Genomic DNA, 18,890 nt, shown 5'->3' with positions numbered 1-18,890 from the left:
TTACTGCAAAACTACAGCAAATCTTATAATGAAGACAGAGTCAAAATGGCACCACCATACTGTTTTATTTCAACCTTCAAACAATACAAAGAGGTGATAATGTCTGATGCCAAACCACGCAAATAATAAGGAACAGAAAAAATATACACAACAAAAGAAAATTATTTTTAAAAAAGTACTTCACATTTCACAGAAGTGCTCTGGTGGTGTTGGCAGTTAGCTCTGGTGACTGCTTCCAGCAGCAGGGGCCTGACGAAGCCCCACCTGACCTTGGCAGACGCACAGCCACCTTTCCCTGCAGTTTACACTCCATGTCACCACACACCGCACTGCAGACTTCTGTAAACCTGATCTTAAGGTATAACTGAGTATTATACAGAATCACAACAAAAACCGAACACAACAGAGCAGCAGAACAGTAAACAAACTCCAAGTTTCCAGTAAGGCATCAGGAAATCACTGGTGGTTGGGCCCTTCATCTGTCCGGCTTAGAGCAAAGATTTTTAATTCTCAGCAAACCCAATTCAGGAGCTTAACCAGCAGTCCCCCTTTCTCTTTTTTTGGTAAATGTTTCATATAAAACATGAAATCAAGTGCTACTTTATTAAAAAAAAAAACACCAGTGTTTTTAATAGTAAAAATATATATGTTTATATTTCTCTTTTTAAAAAGACATTAATAACAATACTTCAGAAGACTGGGTTTGGGCCCCACCCCCCGCCAGTGGTCCACCTGGCATAGTACATTAAGGCAAAGGCTCCTGGGGAGGCAGGTCCACCTCAGCGGTGCGTGGGGACGCAAGGTGAACACAGTCTGCTCCTGCAGGGTCAGCGGAAAGGCTTCTCCCTCATGCTCACCGAGCCATCCTGCATACCGAAGTAGACCCTCTCGGCCATGTTGATGAACAAGCCTGTGTCCACCACGCCTGCAGGACAAAGGACAGAAAGAAGCCGTTAAGTTTCAGCTCCCCAGGATCACAGGATCAACGGAAGCAACTACTACAAGCGGCAGTGGACAAATGACAAATCTAAAGTCTTCCCCCCAACATCGCAATGAAGAGAGATTCTGATTCTCTACTACTTCTGGCAATCTTCTTCTTCCCCTCCATTTTGGTTTGGTTTTCTTTCTGTACCCAAACATGCCACAGGCCTCAGGGCCTTTTCTGATGCTGTTCCTTTTCCCTGGTCATTTCAAACACTGAAGAGCCTGGCTCTTCTCCACCCTTCAGCTATCAGATGACAAGCCATCTTCTCTGAGAGACCCGTCAAAACTAAGTGGTCCCCGGACCCTGCCAGTTGTTTTCAATCATGTAACCAGCCTTGGAAGATTTCTTCCGAATGGGTGAAGATATCTGTAATACATATACTAGACAAAGGACTCAGAACAAAATACATAAATTCTTCCTCAGGTCAGTAAGAAAAAAGACAGACAACCCAATAGAAAAATGGCAAAAGGCTTAAACAGGTATTTTACAGAAGAGGCCATCCAAAATAGCCAATAAACATTTTATAGGTGCTCAAATTCATCAGTGGATAGGGAATGCAAATTAAAACAAGGTAACATCGCAAACCCACCAGAATGAGTGTGATGAAATACGGCTAGGATGCAGAGACATACCCATACACAGGTGGGAGTATAACCACTTTAGACAACGTTTGTTCATATCTTCTAAAAGTAAATATATTCATATCTAATGGCCCAGCAGTTCTACTCCTAGGCATATATGCGACCGTTGGGCATACATATGGTCGTAAACAGACAACCACATGTACAATAACACTCACAGTAGCGTTTTTCCTGTAGCGAAAAACTGAAGACACCCAGATGATCATCAAGAGTAGAATGGAGATACGTATTTTTCACACACATGCGTATGATGGAATACTAGTCACCAATGAGAATTAACTGTTACTACACACAACCTCTACTGAAAACATTTACATACGCATGCATACACTACAATGAAATAACTCCGCTCAGCTCTCAGAGGGAAGTCTGAGGGTGTATGGCGGACAAGTACTCAGTGTGCAGGGAAACCGGTACCTACACAAGTTGCTGCTGGTTGAAGGGTAAACCTGTGCGATCTATGGAGGGCAATTTAGCACCGCCCAGCAAAATTACAGATACACTTATCCTCTGATCCAGCAACTCCCTTTTAGGATAGGACTGGAGATGCAGGGATCTGGTTAAACTATGTTACAGCCGTAAAATGGAATACTATGCAGTTATTTAAAAAGAAAAAAAAATGAGTACACTCGTAACACGATTACATATTGCACATCACCATGTAATAACTTCCAAAATGGGCAAAAGCAAGAAGCAGACACATGTACAGAATGCTGCCACTTGTGTAAAAACGGGGGAAGGGTGGAGGCTGGGGAGCTTTGATTTGTGTGTTTATGAACGTCACCTGAAGGAGAACACAATTCTGGTAACACTGCCTCCATAGCCAAAGGCTGGGCAGTGGGGGGAAGCTTCACTCTTTTGCAGTTTTGAACTACATAAATTCAAAAGGAAAGGGCAGTGATTTCTCTACTGGGGACGAAAAGGCAGGGAACAAAGCCTCTGAAACATATAAAGGTCCCTGCACCAAGCTGTGCCAACATGACTGGAGCCTCCCAGAGGTGAGCAAAGGGGCCGCCCAAGACTCAGCTTTTTCAAAAACTCTAACCAAGGTGGCACCTTCCACCTGATCCAAGAGAAGTCAAACCAGCTTCAGAAAAGGCTTTAAAGAAACAGCAGATGAATGGGCAGCAGTCTGAGGTCTGATCTTGCAGCAACCTCCCCTCAGGTTCCTGAGATGCAGGAGTGACTGACCTCCCTGCCCTCACCCTCCACCGCCACCAAACACGGCGGAAAGGGCAGAGGATGCCAAATGTGAACACGAGGAAGGAACCCCAGTAGCTCTGGCCCTTCTATAAAGAGCTGCTCTATATTCTGGGTGTGACCAGTGAGACAGCCAAGCGAGTGGGCAGCCACGCAGTTCAGCTGTATCTCTGTGCATCCTCCCAGGTGCCAGTGGATACACTGGGAACAGGGCAGAGAGGCAGGGGTAGGGAAACTCGCCCTGCTTCTCCTCCCTTGGTCTTGGTCCAGCCACGAGTCTCATGGACCAAATCAGGAAAAGAACGAGAAAAGAGAGAACCAACCACTCTGATGATCCTAATGGACCATTATTTAATAGGCAGCCTTTCTTTTTTCATTCTCCTCACTTTAAGTTTCTAATAAAAACCTGAACTTCTCTAAGATGTAACTTCTACTTACTTAAGTGGAGAGTTAAGTATGGGCAAAATTACTCACCAAAGACATCTCAGCGTCTTAGTAAGCAAATGAAGGTCTGGGAAGGAGGAACAGCGCCACCTAGTGGGCACTCCAAGAAACCCATTTACAGGGGAACAGCAGGGACACTGGTGAGCCTTAGGGGCAAATGCTCCAATTTAACAACAGTGACCTCTGTATCTTCCTTCTCTTCCTCCTGCTTTCTTGGTTCTTTAGTTCTTCCATTAAGAAGATAAACACTAAGTGAGAGAAGGATAATTGAACTAATCTTTTTTTACTTAACACACCGTCAATAGAAGACTGGTAAAATAGCAGACCGAAGCACGGTTGGAAGAATTAGCTCTTTACATACATTCACACAAATTTAATCCCCAACTAGCATAAAAAAAAAAAAAAATTTTTTTTTTTTTTTTTGGGTAACTTAAAAAAACTTAGAAGCTAGTATATATTTAATCAATAGTGAAGACGGTATCCTTTCTTCCTAGAGATTTATTCATTCAACAAACATTTCCTCTGGTGCTGGGCACAATTTTAACTCATTTAACTCTTCCCAGCAACCCTACCAGGTTAGCCCTTTTTACAGAGAAGGAAACTGAGGCACAGAGTTAGCAACCCTGCAGTTCACGACCTGCTCAAAGGTCACAGAGCTAGAGCGTGGCTGGGTAAGACCCTTTCCCAGGCAGTCTGCTCCAGAATATACTCTTAGCCATTGCACTCTGCTAAGCTAAACTTGTCTGCCTCAGTGGTGACACAGTGGTTAAGAGCTCGGCTGCTAACCAAAAGGTCGGCAGTTCGAATCCACCAGCCACTCCTTGGAAACTCTATGGGGCAGTTCTCCTCTGTCCTATAGTGTCGCTATGAGTCGGAATCGACTTGACAGCAACGGGTTTGGTTTTTTGGATTTTGCCTCACTAGCCAGTTATGCCCCAAGAATTTTTCATCACGTGGAATATTCCCAGTTAGACAGTCTCTCAATACCGTAAGAGAGTGATACCTCCTTTCAAATCTGTCTCCTTTCAGTCCCCTCAAACAAGCTCCCGATACCTCCTCCTAATTGTCTCTGCACCACCCATCCAGCCTTCACCTCAGCTCCTACGCCCTACTCCATCATCCTCTGGCACAAGATGTATTAGAGGCTCTCTAGGCTCAGAAAATTCAAGTCACACAATCCCTCCTGGGCCTGGCACTCGAGGAAGTGAGAATTAAAAATCAGGGTCTGGAAGCAGACAGCATAGGACACCCACTTTGGTGATGGCACTCATGAGCTGTGGACCTTGGGCAAACTGCTTAACCTTCCTCAGCCTGTTTCCTCCTCTATCTTATAAAAGTGGAATCAAATGAGACATTTTTAACACTCAGCACAGAGCCTAGACTATGCTATGCTAAGGCATAGGTGAGAAGCCATCTCTTCTCCGTGAAACGACTCCAAACTCCCCAAAACAACCAACCTTTGTGTACTCTAGACTCTCGGTATTTCCCTAGCAGAATTTACCACATCCTATTTGTTTTTTTTTTTTTTTATTTAGTTTGCAGGCATGGCTCCTACACAGCCACACTCTGCTTTCCCTAGATTTACATCAGTTCCTTGAGAACAGATCCCATGTTCTATAGATCACAGAATCCCCTATAACACATGGTACAGCACCTTGCCTGCGGCATGTGTCCAGTGAGTGCACGTGGACTGAATTATTTGTTCCCACCAGAAATGGTGGGCTTATTTTGAAGCAAGTCCCCTGCCTGTCCATCATCTCCAAGCCTATCCCAAAGAAAATGGCTATGAAATGCAACCCAACAAAGCTGGCAGGTAAGCAACAACTATTTCTCAGTGCAGGAAGGCAACGGTCAAAGGCAAAAACTTCAAGCATCATTAGGTTAGAAATCACAAACATGGTATAAAAGAAGCACTTCTTACCAACCAAGTCTTACAAATTCCACGTCTGTTGGGCCTTCTGCGGCCAGAAGCGGAGAGTGATTAGGAAGGGCCTGGGTGTCTCTGCCCAGCGAGTGCCACTCACATACCTGGGATCATTTTGATAGCTGTGTTCACTTCACTCCATTTGTGCACCTGGTCAAACTTCCAGTCCAGGATAAAATTCCCATTATCCGTCACCACAGGACCCTAGAATAGATTTTCCATGTTGACCAACGATGTGATTACAGGCAGGCAGAGAGAGACAGGAAAGAGGAGATGACAAGCAAAAACAAATATCCTTACAAGTAACCCAGCTCCAACCAGCACTTGGCCTTGTGCTTTTTACAGGGCGGAGCCATGAAACAATAATGAGCAGACGCTCTGGAGTCAGAAAGATCTGAATTTGAGTCTTGAGGCCACAGAACTGTGGATCTCAGAAGAGGCATCAACCTCTGCGAGCCTCAGGTTCCTCAAAGGCAAAAGGGGTAATGATACCTACTTCCTACGGTAGCTGCAAAGGTGAAATGGAATTGCATGTGTAAGCTCTGCCACAGTGAGTTCTCACTGTAAGGGCTCAACAAGTCTTAGCTACTACAGGAGTCCCCCCTTACCCACAGGGGACACATTCCAAGACCCCTTGTGGATGCCTGAAACAGCAGATGGTACCAAACCCTATGTATACTATGTTCTGTTCTATACATACATGCCTATGATAACGCTTAACTTATAAATTAGGTACAGTAAGAGATTAGCAACAACAACTAATGATAAAATAGAACAATTACAACAATATACTGTAACATGTGTATGTGGTCCCCAGGCGGGACAACAAGAGTTTCATCACGCTACTCATTTAGCATTTTTGGACCATGATTGACCACGGTAACGAAAACTGCAGATAAGTGGCCAGCGGCAGCAGGGGGAGGTTTCCGTATGATGCTTTGAGTTGTTAGAGACTCAACAGCACTCAACAACATTACAGTGAAAAACTACAGCCACAGAACAGATGCCCAACACTGCACAACAGTCTCACATCTTCAGACAAAGTATCTTCATCGTGTGAAATACGCCAGTGCTACTGTCCCCATCACAACATCCCCTTGACCAGGCCATGCCATCAAAAAGACAGGGAGCAGGAGGGCTCCTGGGGTCAATCAGGGAGGGGTAGTTTAGTTAATCCAGAATTCTACAACAGCTCGGGACAAACTGTCCACCCTGTGGAAGAGCAGGCTGAGAATTTAGGAACAAGTGCTGATGGCTCAGGAGGGAGGATGGGAGCTCTAGGAAGGAGGCGTACTGGGGCTCTTACTGGACCGCCCCCAGCTATGAGAGAACCTCAGTCAAGGATGGGAGCTCAGTTAAGACCTCTATGAAGGAAGGGTACTGCCCCAGCTATTAGGGAACCTCAATCAAGGATGGGAGCTCAGTTAAGACCCCTATGAAGGAAGGATACCGGGGTCCTTACTGGACTGCCCCCAGCTATGAGGGAACCTCAGTCATCTCCTCCCCACCTTTCAGCCGCAAACTGAGCACAAGAGTCAGAGCTCTGTACAACCACTATGACTGGGACTGCCTTTTAAAAGTCACAAAAAAAAACTGGGAAGAAAACGCCAAAATACAAATGCATCAGGGCAGAATCATAGCTAATCTATTTTCTGTATCTTTCAAAATACTTATACGGTTATCTCTATTACAGTTAGTTTTGGGATTATTACTTTTGCTTATTTGTTTATTTAATATAAGAAAAAATTCTGTACAGCCAACTCTAGAAGTTGAAGAGAAACATCAAGGACTAAGAACGTGGAGTGTATTCCTGGGGAGGGGCTCACATCTCCCATAAAATCTTACCTCTTTTCACATTTAACCACAGAATGAGTGAAAAATTACACTACATCCTGGAACCTAAAAAAATGTTCTGCCCTGGAGGCTTCCCAGAGCCTGTGTTTAGTGCTATAAACAAGGGCAGTCCAGGCCACCTGGAGGTCTGAGGTTTGAAGGTCAGATCACCCTGGGGTTTCTGAGGGACAGAAAGAATGTCTCTCCTGTCTGTAAAGGGGATATGCACTGTATTAAATATGGTCTTACCCATGTGGGTGAATACAGAAACTAAAAAGCCAGCTCTCTAAAACAAATTAACCAATTTAAAAAATTAAAAAACCAACCTTCTGGTCTAGGCTCAGTGGACCTAACGGGAGCAAAAAGGAGGACACCACGCTGAGAACGAGATGCCCTCCAGAAACCTCCCTGGCCACTTACTGCCTTGTTGATGGCCATTCGTAGTTCCACCACACCCCCAAACTTCTGGGTCACGGCTCGGCTCACGGGGACGTAGGCCATCGGGATGACCTCAATGGGGATTCCCTTATGCCACTGATCCCCAAGGTTCTTTGAATCCTTCCTGAAAAGAACAAGTCAAAAAGCACAGTGAAAAAAGATATACTTAATGGGACAGATAAACATCAAGTTGAAGAATGCGGTTAATTATATGGTGGGAGGAGACAGGGAGTAATCAGGGACAAATATACAAGGAAGGTGTTGGCTGTTATACTACTTAAGACAAGATATCTGAAGTAAACATTACAAAAATACTAAAATGTAACATGGCTGGCTTGTGGGTATGCAGGTATCTGTTATGTTATTTTCAGCCATTCGACAGCTATAACATTTCATAATAAATAAATACATACACTTATGTATGTTTTTTAATTAACATGCTCAACACAAGTGTCATCTACCAGATGCCTGGTCAAAGAGTGCCCACAAGACAAGTCCATGTGGCAAACCCTGACCTCAGAGGAAGCCAGGCTGAGTCACTGCTCCTGAGTTCGGCTTGCCCTGCTTTCTCTCAGGATCCCTGTGAGGATCAAACAAGTGACATGAAGGCATGCTGCTAACAGGAGCAGCAGCTGTCTCCATCCCCTTCTAAAGTGCATATGAAAGAGTTGAGGTTCCAGAGTGATGTGATCAATTAGCAGTATCTACCTTCAGCATAAAAGCAGTACGTAAATCATCCTAGACGCTGCCCCAAGTCCAGCCACCAGTCCTCAAGATCTCAAAAAGTCAGGTAGTTCCTCCATTTCTTTATTTCCTCCTCTCTAAAATGGGGATGGGGCCTGGGGCCCAGTCTATCTCCTCTGTAGGCAGTTCAGAACACCGGACGCCGTACCTGAAATCGGCGATCACGATGAAGCAGCTGGCGTAGCCAGCCACAATCTTCTCCTGGGTCAGGCAGCCTCTGAGAATGGGAAGAAGCAAATGAACACAGGATTAAGAAAAAAACTCAATTTGGAAACTAAGGTCAGATACAGGAGATCCAAATCAGCTCAATTCTGGCACTTAAAGAGAAATTTAACTTTTTACATTTAAAGGGATATCCCCAGCCCCATCATGCTGCTTCTATTAAATGGACTACAGCAAGGTTGGCCTGTACCCAGGAGACCTAGAAACTGGACAACGGTTCCCAGTCAGGCCAGCCATAAACCGATCCGTGACACATCCAAGAGGAAGCCCTGTGTGTAGGGAGCGGTCATCTGGACATGGCAAGAATGGAAGCGTCTATCACTTGGGGAGTCAAGAGAAGTTTGTCCTATCAGCTATCTGATAGTCATGGTGACGAGGTGGAGCGTGCTGGACCCTGAGTCAGGAGATCCGGGCCCAGGCCTAACCCTGCTACTTACTGGCTGAGTTATTTAACAACTGCCATCTGGAAGATTAATAATAAATATGAAAATATCCTATAAACAATAAAGGGACTGGAAAAAAAAAATTCAAGTCACTCAGAGGTCTGCTTGATTATAAGAACCAACAGGACTTCACCTTTTCAATTCACCAATCCCCCCAAATCCAGCAATTAAGAAACACTCAACAGAGGTGAAGCCAAGATGGCAGACTAGTCAGATGCACTAAGCCATCCTGCTGCAACAAAGACCTGAAAAACCAAGTAAAGCAAATATCGCCGTCAATCCTGGAACCCTGAACCTTAAATGAAGAGATGAAGTATTAGATTGGAATTCACTAAGGAAAAGAAGAAACTGATAGAAAACAGGGAAGGAACAGAGATATGGAGTGGGGGTTCCTGACCAAACGGCATGACTCAGTGTTGCCATTTTGGAAAAAAGTCAACAACCCCACATGCAGAAAGGCACCTCCAGGGAATTCCCAAGAGGAGATAGAGGTAGGGTGCAGACATACCCAGGGCTAGTTAACACCACGTTTGCTGGCTGCAACTCAAGGAGAAGCCCAGACTCTCTCACCCCATAAACACAGGAGCATGCTCCTGCAGCCCCCACCCCTCTAGTGAACAACAGCTGTAACCGTCCCATCCCGGCAACCTGACTGCCAGGAACCAGAGTACCAACCCACCCTATTGCCCTCCTTCATCTAGCCCCTTCTGCCACTGCCTTCCACCCCTCTCCCACCCTCTCTTCCGCACGGCAATTCCGACCCGAATAACAACAGCATTCTTAAACAAGATGGAAAAACTCATTATTAACTTTATATGAAAGGAAAGAGGCCCCAAGACGTAAAGCACTACTGAAGAAAGAGAACAAAGTAGGAGGCCTTGCATTACCTGACCTCAGACTCCACAGCTATAGCAGCCAAAACAGCCTGGTACTGGTACAGCGACAGATACACTGACCAATGGAACAGAATCGAGAACCCTGACATAAATCTATCCACGTAAGGTCACCTGATCTTTGACGAAGGCCCAAAGTCCATAAAATGGGGAAAAGACAGTCTTTTTAAAAAATGGTGCTGGCAAAACTGGATGTCCATCTGTAAAAAAATCAGTCAGGACCCATACCTGACATCACACACAAAAAACTAACTCAAAATGGATCAAAGACCTAAATATAAAACCAAAAACTATAAACATCATGGAAGAAAGAATAGGGTCAACACTAGAGGCCCTAACACACAGTATAAACAGCATACAAACCATAATTAACAATACAGAAGCACCAGAAGATAAGTTAGATAAATGGGATCTTTTAAAAATTAAATACTTACACTCATCAAAAGACTTCATCAAAGGAGTAAAAAGACAACCTACAGACTGGAAAAAAATTCTTGGTTGTGACATATTCGACAAAGATCTAATTTCTAAAATCTACAGGAAAATCCAACACCTCTACAACAAAAAGACAAATGAGCCAATTAAAATATGGGCAAAGGATATGAATAGACACTTCATCAAAGAAGGCATTCAGGCCGCTAACAGATACAGGGGAAATGCTCGCTATCATTAGCCATTAGAAAAATGCAAATCAAAACTACAATGAGATACCATCTCACCTAACATTACTGGCACAAATCACAAAAACAGAAAATAAACATTGTGGAGGTTGCTGGGATACTGGAACTCTTACACATTGCTGGTGGGAATGCAAAATGGTACCATCATTCTGGAAAACGACATGGCACTTCCTCGAAAGGCTAGACATAGAAATACCACATGATCCAGCAATCTTACTCCTAGGAACACATCGTAGAGAAATAAGAGCCGTCACACGAACAGACACATGCACACCCATATTCCCTGCAGCATTAGTCACAATAGCAAAAAGATGGAAACAACCTAAGGGCCTATCAACAGATGAATGGGTAAACAAACTATGGTACATACACGCAATGGAATACTACACAATGATGAAGAATAATCTGTGAAACCCCTCACAGCATGGATGAATCTGGAGGGCATTATGCTGTGTAATAAGTCAACCACAAAAGGACAAATACTGTATGAGACCACTATTATAAAAACAGATGAAAATGTTTCCACACAGAAAGGAACCATCTTCAGTGGTTAAGAGGGAGGGGAGAGGTGGGGGAGGAAAAAATACTAACTAGGTAGTGGATAAGTGGTAACTTTGGTGAAAGGTAAGACAGCACACAATATTGGGGAAGTCAGCACAACTTGCTTAGGGAAAGTCATAGCTTCAGAGATACATCCAAACGCCCTGACAGATCAAGCTACTGGGCTGAGGGCTGGGGAACGTGGTCTCAGGGGATATCTAGCTTGATTGGCATAACATAGCCTATAAAGAAAATGTTTTATATCCAACTGTGGTGAATAGCAACTGGGGTCTTAAAATCCTCTGACCTGTGGTGAATAGCAACTGGGGTCTTAAAATCCTCTAACCTGTGGTGAGTAGCAACTGGGGTCTTAAAATCCTCTGACCGGCCATCTAAGACGTATCTACTGGTTCCAATACAGCTGGAGCAAAGGAGAATAAAGAAGACCAAAGACACAAGGAAAAGATTAGTCCAAAGGACTAATGGACCACAACTATCACACCCTCCACCAGACTGAGGCCAGAACAAATAGATGGTGCCTGGTTACCACCACCAGCTGCTCTGGTAGGGATCACAATAAAGGGCCCCAGACAGAGCGAAAGAAAAACGCAGAACAAAATTCAAATTCACACACACACACCAAAAAAGACCAGGCTTGATGGTCTGACAGAGACTGAAGAAACTCCAAGAGTATAGCCCCTGGATACCCTTTTAATTCAGTAATGAAGTCATTCCTGAGGTTCACCCTTCAGCTAAAGGTTAGACAGGTCTACAGGGCCAACGATAACACACGAGGCACGTGCTTCATAGTTCCATCGTGTATAAGGGACTAGTGGGCATACCAGCCCACAAGCAAAGATGAGAAGTCAGGGACAGGAAAACTGGACAAATGGAACCACGAAACTTGGGGTGAAGGGGAGAGTTTGAGACATTGCAGGGTTGGCAACCAATGCCACAAAACAATTTGTGTATTAACTGTTTATTGAGAAACTAATCTGCTCTGTAAACTCTCACCTAAATCACAATAAATGTTTTCCATATGAATAAATGCATTCCTAACTGCATGCAGCTTTAAAGCAATGACCACACACTAGTGCCCACAGATCTAATCCAGCCCAGTGATATGTCTGGTTTAGTCTGTACAGTTCTTAAAGTGTGAATCAGCTGGAGCAGAACAGTGACTTTCCCTCACACAGGTGGCATGTTCCACTTTAGCACAGTCTCCCCCACTTCCTGGGTGACACCTTGCCTGCTTCACTGACTGAGACTGAAGTACAAGTAAATAGAAGACTGTGGAGATAGACAAAGAACCCATTAAGAGCTCCAGGCTTCTAGTCACCAGGTCACTGCTAACGACCAGAAGTGCCACCCTGGCTCTAAGGCCAGATGCTAACAATGTTCTAGTAGAAGACAAGCTCACAAACATCATCACAGTAATGTGTTTATTCTATACTCCAGTTTTCTTTCCTAAGGATTGACTGGCAGACATCCTTTAGCAAGAAAGTCCTCACAACACTCACCCACCACCCTTGATAAGATTGAGGTCAGCATCTACTTCATCAGCACCATCGATGGCAAGGTCAATCTGTGTTGGGGGGAAGGAAAGACAGAAAAGTCACTAAGGGCCTCTCGAGGGGAGGCTCTGTGCTAAGCTTTGACATGCAGTAACTCAAGAGATCCTCAAGAGCCTTACTAGTTAGTAGGTAGGTATGGTTATCCTGTTTAACTGATCGGGAAACTGAGGCTCCAAGAGGTTAAGCAGCTCCACTAGGGAGCCAGGAAAGCAAGGGCAGGACCTGGGATTCAGAGCTAGCAGCAGCTCTACCCACAACACTGCACTCCCTTATCTCACTGACGTCCACTATAGGGAAGCTGGAATTATGTCGCGTATGCATTCTCAACGTGGGTGATATCATCTCCGACGGGCACAAAAAGTGGGTCTCGGAGGAGTAAAAAAAACTTCGATATTTCAATGATTTCTGGCCACAAGTACATAAATAGACACACAGTATGTCTGTGATAACAGAATTTCATGGGGGTGGGGGACCACTTAAAAAAAAAAAACAAAACAAAGGCTGCGAAACACTGATTCGGGAGTCTCTGAACGAACGTGGTCAAAAACATAGCTAACTTAAGGTGGACCCAACCCTAGCAAAAAGATATGTAAAGAAGTTGACACACATTTGAGGTGATCCTGAGCTGGAAATCACCTGAGCCATCCCCAGTATGATCCCACCAAAACACCTGTCTGGCCTCCCCCACTCCCTGTTGGAAAGCTCCACTGCCAGCCCAAAAGCGATCCCAGGGGAAACGGGTTCATTTATCCTAAAGTCAAGGAAGTTATGTACTTCTCATCACTCCCGGTACTCTGCACGGGTGGGCGAAGCAGGAGCCACAAGCACAGTTTTTTAAAACAGCATAAAAAACCTCCGTGCAAATTCCCGTCTAAGCTGCAGTTACTCAGAAGCTGCTGAGTGGCTGGAGTGGCACAGGTATGAAATCTACAAGTTTTCACAGCGACAACCTTGTTTCCATCCTTCCCTGGATTCTGGGCTTTGTGTGAAGTCACAGCCCTCTTTGCTCCTCCCCCTCCTGCACGAAGCCCAGGGCCAGGATGAGCTGTGGCAACTCTCCAGGGCCTGGAAGGCAAGGGGCACCTTTTCCGTCTGGGCTTCAGGCCAAACCATTCTCCTAACAGTCACTGAACAACTGATTCAACCTACAGCCGGCTCTGTCTTTCCAGGTGGCTCTGTCTCTCCAGGTTTCCTAGAAACCCTTTCTTAGCCATAGCAACATGGTTAACTCTTTCCTGGCTCAAATCCAGACCCTCTAGCCTGGTTTTCCAGCTGCCATACTGAGCCCCCACTCCCAATCCAACCTTGCACCCCCCTGAACCTGCGCACCAATGAATCCCACCCAGTCTGTCCTTATCGCCCCCGGCAGTCTGGGCTCTGTCCACAAATGCCCACCTGCCTGCCTGGAACCGCTCCAATAACTCCCATCCGCCTCCCCCCCGGCATGTTCTCCCCTGGCCTTCAGAGCTCAGCTTAAACTTTACTTCTTCCTTCTAACTACTAACAGTCCAGAATGGGATGTTCAGATCCAGCTCTGCCACTTACAAACAGCGTGGCCTCAGGCAAATGTGCCTTTTTCAAATCTGTAAAACAGAATAATAATGGCACCCACCTGAAGATTGCTGGAGATTCAATAGGTTAATACAGGTACCGTGCTTAGCACAGACCTGGTGCACAGGAAAGGCTCAGTAAATGTTGGCTATTTTTTATGACCATGAGAGACACTGCTCACCCTCATCAACTTCATCGCCTCTGGACTGCCCATGTGTTTAACAGCTTTTACCACAAACTTAATTTTAGTTTTTCAAATATCTCTGGCTACCTCTTCAATTTCTTATTTCCACTTAGTGGGAAGCTCCATGGGCCAGCTCTCAGGAAACCCTGGGTGCAGCCTTAATCTCGTCCAGTTCCCTTCACTGTGCTCATACTGGGTGCTCGGGGCATGTACTGGGACTAGGCACCTCTCCCTCTGTGACCTCAGCCACAGTTAGTACTCAGGGCCCAAGGGAAGTGCTAGTATGACTCAAGGACCTTTTACCTAGACCAAGTGAGACACCTAATATGCAAGTGACAGCCATAAAAAGAGTCAGTTCAGCCAGTAGGAGAAATGAAGTCTTGATACATGCTACAATATGGATGGAGCTTGAAGACATTATGTGAGTAAAATACGTTAATCACAAAAGGACAAATATTGTATGACCTCACTTATATAAAAAGACAAGAAAAGGCAAAGTACAAAGACCAAAGTTTATCAGTGGTTGCCAAGGGCAGGAGGGAGGGGGAAAGGGAGGATTACCGGTGAGGGAAAAATCACATTAAGGGTAGGGTTACACAGCTGATTATTTCATTTGCTGTCAATAAGTTGTACACCTGTAAGAAGTTGAATCAGGAAAAGCTGTATGATGGATGTATTTACAACGACAAAAGAAAAAAAAAAAAAAAGCAACTGGTGAGGCTGCTTATGTACTACCAAAATCCTCATGGTGGTATCTGGTTTGGAGGTTTAGGATCATGGTTTCATGGGACACCCCAGTAACTGAGCTAATAATGTGCTTAGTGCTTCTATTCTCCCTCCTAGTTCGTTGCATAGTGCCTGGGGTCTTAAAAGCTTGCAAGCTGCCATCGATGGCACAACAACTGGTTTCTATTCACCTGGAGCAACAGAGGAAGGGGGAGAGTCAGGAATTGGAGGAGGATACGAAAATGTGACTAACTGCCTCCATGAACAACTGCCTCCTTTGCTATGCGACCAGAAGAACTGGATGGTGCCCGGCTACCATTACTGAACATTTTGATCAAAGATTCCATAGAAGAATCCTGATCAAAAGGGGGAAGATGCAGAATAGAATATTAAAATCTCATGGACTCTAGACTTTCTGGAGCCATGGAGGTTGGATGAACCCCTGAAACTACTGTCCTGGGATAATCTTTAAACCTTAAGCCAAAAATATCCCCTGAAATCATCTTAAAACTATAGTTTAGCTAACTAGTAAAAAAGGTCTGCCTTGAACATCACGCTCTTTTAAGATCTATATGGGATCAAATGGACAACAGCAACTTAAAAGATTAAATAGGAACCTTAGAGGGGAGTGAGTTGATATTGATGGAGGAACAACTCAGAAAAGGAGGGTAAGAAAGGTTGCACAACTCGAAGAATGTAATCAGTGTGACTAAACTGCACATGTAGAAACTGCTTAATCGGTGTATGTTTTGCTGTATATATTCTCAAGAGTCAGAAGGACACAGCAGCCTAACTCTCTTACCTCTGGGTGTCGGTCCAGGTCACTAAGGGTTAAGCCATATTGCAAGATGAGCTGACGGGCCTGCAGGGGACACAAAAGAAAGCACCCATAATCACTTACTCTGAGCACATGCTGAGAACAATCAGAATTCTTTGGGGTTTACGTTTCAAGAACTGAGTCCTGAGTCGGGCTCCCTCCCAAATCTGGCCCACCAAAACGTAGGAGAGCGAGCCCCATGAATGCCAACTGCTAATGAAGCCTGGGAGCTGCAAGGAGGCAAACACCACATGGTGAAGGCTCCGTTTCAATGCTAAGAGCTCCTCCTCAGTGACCTCCTACTCAAGTCAGTGCCATGGGCCTCTAGAGTGGTAATACAAGTATTAAAAAAAAAAGAGTACAAAATTCACAAAAGATTAGCAAAGCTTTTTTAAAACTCCAATGATATGAGAAAAGGCTGAGGAAAATCTCTATACATTGATATGAAGTGATTTCCAGATTATACTGTTAAGTAAAAATTCACAAAGAATATATACAGTCAAAAAAAAGACGGAGGCTGGACTTCCGGAATGGCAAAGTGAGGAATTCAGCAAATCTTCTCCCAAAAAGGCAATGATAAAACTGAACAAAAGTTCTGAGCAAGGTTAGGGCGGAAGAGAGTGCCAGACCAGGATGCTTGTGAAAAAAGTCAGCCCCACTTACTTTACAGACACATCTCAAAGTTAACCTTTTAAACAGGCTGACAAACCATTACAGGGCCCCAGGCGGGAGTCTTAGCTAGAATAAAGGCACCATGAACTTTCACGTTTGACCAGCCAAGTCAAATTGGTGAGGTTTGGTGTTCATGTCATTGCTTATGATGTGCAGGAGAGCCCAGAGATGAAAAGTATGACCCTTGGCAAGTTTTCTCGTCTGTATAACAGTGCAGAAGGGTGAAATGACAGATGCCAACCTCCTAATCCCAAAGCCGAGAACTCTAGGAATAAAACACAAGGACCCTGAAATTTACAATGTATGGGCCTTACTTGGATCCTGACTCAAACAAGTCGGAAAAAATATTTTTAAAAGATAATACGACAGGATAAATGTGAACACTGGGTATGTGATGCTGTTAAGGAATAGCGTTCATTTCTTTAGTACTGTTACGACATTTAAATTGTTGCCTGTGCCTCTATGCCTTTAATTGAATAAGGTTCTTGCTTCTCACTGGTCAAGAATGAACAGGTAAGGCACGGAAAATTTTCCACATGAGCAAAGCTTTATTAAAAGGGCTTGCAAGCTGAGACAAGGACAGCCTAAGCAGAGGACAGCCCAGGCAATGCTTACCCGTCTCCCAGAACAAAGGATTTGCATGGGTTTTTAAAGGTTTTTGAGCAGGAAAAGATCTACGCTTACTCATGGGCACAGGCGGGGTTTTCCAGGAAGTGGCCTGTGTAGGCGGGGATTTGTTCACTACAGTGCATGCGCAGCAGCTTTCTAAGATTGCTTTAAGACAGCTCCTGTCCCAGAGGCTTCTGGGATTCGTAGCAGGACATATTATGGGATGTCGCACCTGCGCAGTCCCTCCCGTGGTGCCGGTTCAATTCCTGTCTCGAGTCACCTTGCGGATATCTACACATGCTCCAGGGACCAGATCTGGCTAGTCCTTCTGAAAAGAACATCTTAAAACAGAGAACACTGTTTGTTCTTATCACACATTCCAGGATGGAGGTTTTGTATTAGCCAAACACATAGGATTGTAAGTAAGTCGCAAGTTGCCAGGCTCCCTGCCTATTTCTTTCCTATCTCAAAACGATTTCCTATTTTTCAGAGAAACACAATGAAATACATACAATGAAATGAAATTATGCCTGGGATTTGTTTCAAAATAACAAACGTGGAAGGAAACAGGGAACAGATGAAACAAGATCAGCCATGAATCGGTAACTGATGAAGATGGGTGATGGATACATGGAAGTTCATTATACTGTTCTTTATCCTCTTCTGAATTTGAAATTTCCTAATAAAATGCTAAAACAAAATGGTGACAAAAAAACATGTTCAAATTAAAAATAATGACATTAAAGATTTTGATTCTTACTTAAGAAAAATATATAATGAAATGGAGAAACAATAAAAATGGTATTACTGGAATACTTTTCAGAGCCTAGATTGCTCAGAAGTAGTACTAGAGAAGCCATCCTCTACCTCCGGATGCTGAGGAAGGCATGGTAGCAGCCTCCAGGATGGCCCCTAGTGACCCCTACCCTCCTGGTCTTTGCAACCTTGTGCAACCCCCTCACACGGGCTGGCTGTGCGACCAGACACCTCTGAGATGCAAATGTGGCATCGGCCTGGTGAGGGGAGAGAGACAGTCCTGCTGCGTGCATGACCAATCTCTGGGAAAGACCAGCAGCCAAGTCCTTAGGCCACTGAGACAGCCTGGGAAAAGGTCCATGTGGTGACTGAGTGATGCTCTTACCCACCAGCCTGTGCAGAGCTGAGGCCTGCAAACAGCCACATGAGTGGGCTTGGAAGTAGATCCTTCAACCACAGCTGTCTTGGATGACTGCGGCCTTGGCCAACAGCTTAACTGCAACCTCATGGGAGGCCCAAAGCGGAACCACCCAGCTAAATTTCTCCAGATTCCTGGCCTCCAGAAACTACGTGAGCTAATATGCGTGTTGTTTTAAGCTGCTAACTTTTGGGATAATCTGTTCTATAGAAACAGATATCTATACAGAAAGTGTTATATAAATTCATATAGTTTCGTGTGATATCGTATGATGGTGAATAAAACTTTGAAATGCACTACAATTTCCTATTAACTTTGTACCTGTTAGGAACAATACTGAACTGTGTACACACTTATGTAAAAACTGGAAGTCAAGAAACTGTTCTAACGTGACTTCTATGAAAAATCCTGTGCAAATATATCCTTTTAGGTTAAGATAACGTTTATTAAGTTCAGGACTGCTTGCGCCACTTGGTGGTAGGTATTACTGTTTTACAAAGATGTCCTATTAGCCCATTTACACTGTAATCAAAGTGAGAGAACACATTTTATATTCTCCAGTAATCCTCTACCCCCGTACAAACCAAACCTGTTGC

At 44.5% G+C, this 18,890-nt stretch overlaps 1 protein-coding gene across 1 annotated transcript in view; it reads right to left on the bottom strand.

Moving 5' to 3' along the window:
• Positions 1–607: 607 nt before the first annotated feature.
• The window catches only part of RPIA (ribose 5-phosphate isomerase A), a 33,344-nt gene continuing 15,061 nt past the window's right edge, over positions 608–18,890 (bottom strand). Inside the window, exons 4-9 of the mRNA XM_003420399.4 lie at positions 15,825–15,884; positions 12,508–12,572; positions 8,358–8,426; positions 7,448–7,589; positions 5,299–5,398; positions 608–925 (exon numbers count right to left, since the gene is read on the bottom strand). Of these exons, the coding sequence (XP_003420447.1) occupies positions 828–925; positions 5,299–5,398; positions 7,448–7,589; positions 8,358–8,426; positions 12,508–12,572; positions 15,825–15,884 (534 nt within the window). The 3' untranslated portion in view covers positions 608–827. The remainder of the gene's footprint in view (positions 926–5,298; positions 5,399–7,447; positions 7,590–8,357; positions 8,427–12,507; positions 12,573–15,824; positions 15,885–18,890) is intronic.

This window comes from Loxodonta africana, chromosome 15, assembly GCF_030014295.1.
Source record: "Loxodonta africana isolate mLoxAfr1 chromosome 15, mLoxAfr1.hap2, whole genome shotgun sequence".
NCBI lineage: Eukaryota > Metazoa > Chordata > Mammalia > Proboscidea > Elephantidae > Loxodonta > Loxodonta africana.
The sequence above is the reverse complement of the archived record's forward strand: the minus strand, read 5'-3'. Positions and strand labels throughout refer to the sequence as shown.